Source organism: Sardina pilchardus, chromosome 7 (genome assembly GCF_963854185.1).
Source record: "Sardina pilchardus chromosome 7, fSarPil1.1, whole genome shotgun sequence".
In the NCBI taxonomy this organism is placed as follows: Eukaryota; Metazoa; Chordata; class Actinopteri; order Clupeiformes; family Clupeidae; genus Sardina; species Sardina pilchardus.
The window spans coordinates 2537168-2539293 of record NC_085000.1 but is presented as its reverse complement, the minus strand read 5'-3'; the positions used below and the strand labels follow the sequence as shown (position 1 = coordinate 2539293).

General features: G+C 50.6%; 1 protein-coding gene across 1 annotated transcript in view; it reads left to right on the top strand.

Annotated features, from left to right (window-relative positions):
• Positions 1-1873, top strand: part of LOC134086965 (delta-type opioid receptor) — a 2738-nt gene extending 865 nt beyond the window's left edge. Inside the window, exons 2-4 of the mRNA XM_062540161.1 lie at positions 429-784; positions 866-871; positions 1308-1873. Of these exons, the coding sequence (XP_062396145.1) occupies positions 429-784; positions 866-871; positions 1308-1873 (928 nt within the window). The remainder of the gene's footprint in view (positions 1-428; positions 785-865; positions 872-1307) is intronic.
• Positions 1874-2126: the final 253 nt, after the last annotated feature.

Genomic DNA, 2126 nt, shown 5'->3' with positions numbered 1-2126 from the left:
CTGTGCATGGCTGTGCATTTGTGCATGTGCTAGGGTATAATTACTCAAGAGTTCCGTCTTTGTACTGGCATGATATAATGATGTACTGAAATGATTGCTGTACAATTATGTGTAGGTGGATGTGGAGGAAATAAGAAATAGGTGGATGCTCAGGGGTTTTTTGTGTGTGTGCGTGTGTGTTCGTGTGTGTGTGTGTGTGCGAGTTTGAGAGAGAGAGAGAGAGAGAAAGAGAGAGAGAGTGTGAAAATGAGAGAGGATGACAAAGAGAGTCTAAGAAAGCTCTTTGTCAATTCCAATACACTCTGAGAAATTATCTTCATTCTGTGTCTTATCAACTGATCACGTCAGATCATAGGTCCACACAGTACATCAGATGCTGTGTTTCTCTCCATAATAAAGCAGTATAGCACTTAACCCACACATTACAGGTACACCAAAATGAACAGCGCCACGTACATCTATATCTTCAACCTGGCCTTGGCAGACTTCCTGGTGCTGGCAACTCTTCCATTCCAGGGAACCGATGTCCTGCTGGACTTTTGGCCCTTTGGGCTGAGTCTCTGCAAGATAGTGGTCAGCATCGACTACTACAACATGTTCACCAGCGTCTTCACACTGACCGTGATGAGCGTGGACCGATACGTCGCCGTGTGCCACCCTGTGCGGTCACTCGCCGTGCGCACCACCTCAAAGGCCAAAGTGGTCAACGTAGGAGTGTGGGCACTCGCCTCTGCCATAGGAGTGCCAGTTATGGTGATGGGGCAGCTGGAAGTGGAACCCAATGGTAGACCCTTCTACTTACTGTTTAATTCGTTATTGCTGTTTGTTATTGTAAACAGAGGTGCATTGACATTCGCAAACACAGGCGAACGTTGGCGAACAGTTTTTCTGTTTGCCCTGGATTTTCGTCGAACTTTTACGAACAATTGCAAACAGTCTGCCGAGTTAGTTCACCGCCAACATAGAGTGGAGCTGGACGTGAGCTTGATGAAGGTAACAATGCGGTTACCGTCACAATGGAATGTTATCACCAAATCGTTCAAATTTAACTGTTCAAAGAAAACATGTACACCAGGAACGTTTGCCACTGTTTGCCAAATTCGAATGCACCTCAGAGTCAGGTCCCACAATGTTCACCCTTTTGCCATTACAAGAACATTGCTTCATTGCTTCCCTTTTTTTTGCATTGATGTCTTTGGTATACTGTAGTATCTTTATAATGTTTGGTATGTACTGTATATATATATACAGTATCAAGTGGTATTACTGTATGGAGATGACATTAATGGCCTACCTTGTTGTTCCAGGTATTGAGTGCATGGTGGTCCTGCCCAGACCTCACCGGTACTGGTCGCCCGTCTTCGGCACGTGTGTGTTCCTCTTCTCGTTCATCGTGCCCGTGGCCATCATTAGCGTGTGCTACGGGCTGATGGTGCGGCGTCTGCACAGCGTGCGGCTTCTGTCCGGCTCCCGGGAGAAGGACCGCTACCTGCGCCGGATCACGCGCATGGTCCTGGCCGTGGTGCTGGCCTTCGTGGTGTGCTGGGCGCCGGTGCAAGTGCTAGCCTTGGTCCAGGCGCTGGGCAGTGTAGACCTGGGCAGCAGCGAGGCCCGCATGGTGGCGATGCACTTCTGCATCGCGCTAGGCTACGCTAACAGCAGCCTCAACCCCCTGCTCTACGCCTTCCTGGACGAAAACTTCAAGCGTTGCTTCCGCGCTTCCTGCCCGCACCGCGGCCTCGGGGGTGGCGGCATGGACGGGCCGGGGAGGAAGTCGTCGAGGAGGAGCAAGTGGTTCGGCGGGGAGGAGCGCGAAAACGGCATTGCGCATGGAGAGATGGAAATGGCAGAGGGAAATCATAGACAGCAGTGAGAAAAGGCCTCGAAGAGGAGCACTTGACAGTAATTAGGGCAGTGGTAGCGCTGTAGCTAAGAAGCCGGGCTAGAAAAGTTGGGCTCCATTCCCGACTGCCACTGATGTGCCCTTGAGCGAGGCACTTAACCCTGAGCTGCTCTGGGCATAATGATGGGTAGAATCATAAGTCATTGGCAGGTGCTGTGAGACAACTGGCTACAGCATCCATACTACATTTGAGTCCAAGTGCCCACAGGGGAGCAAGGTTTTG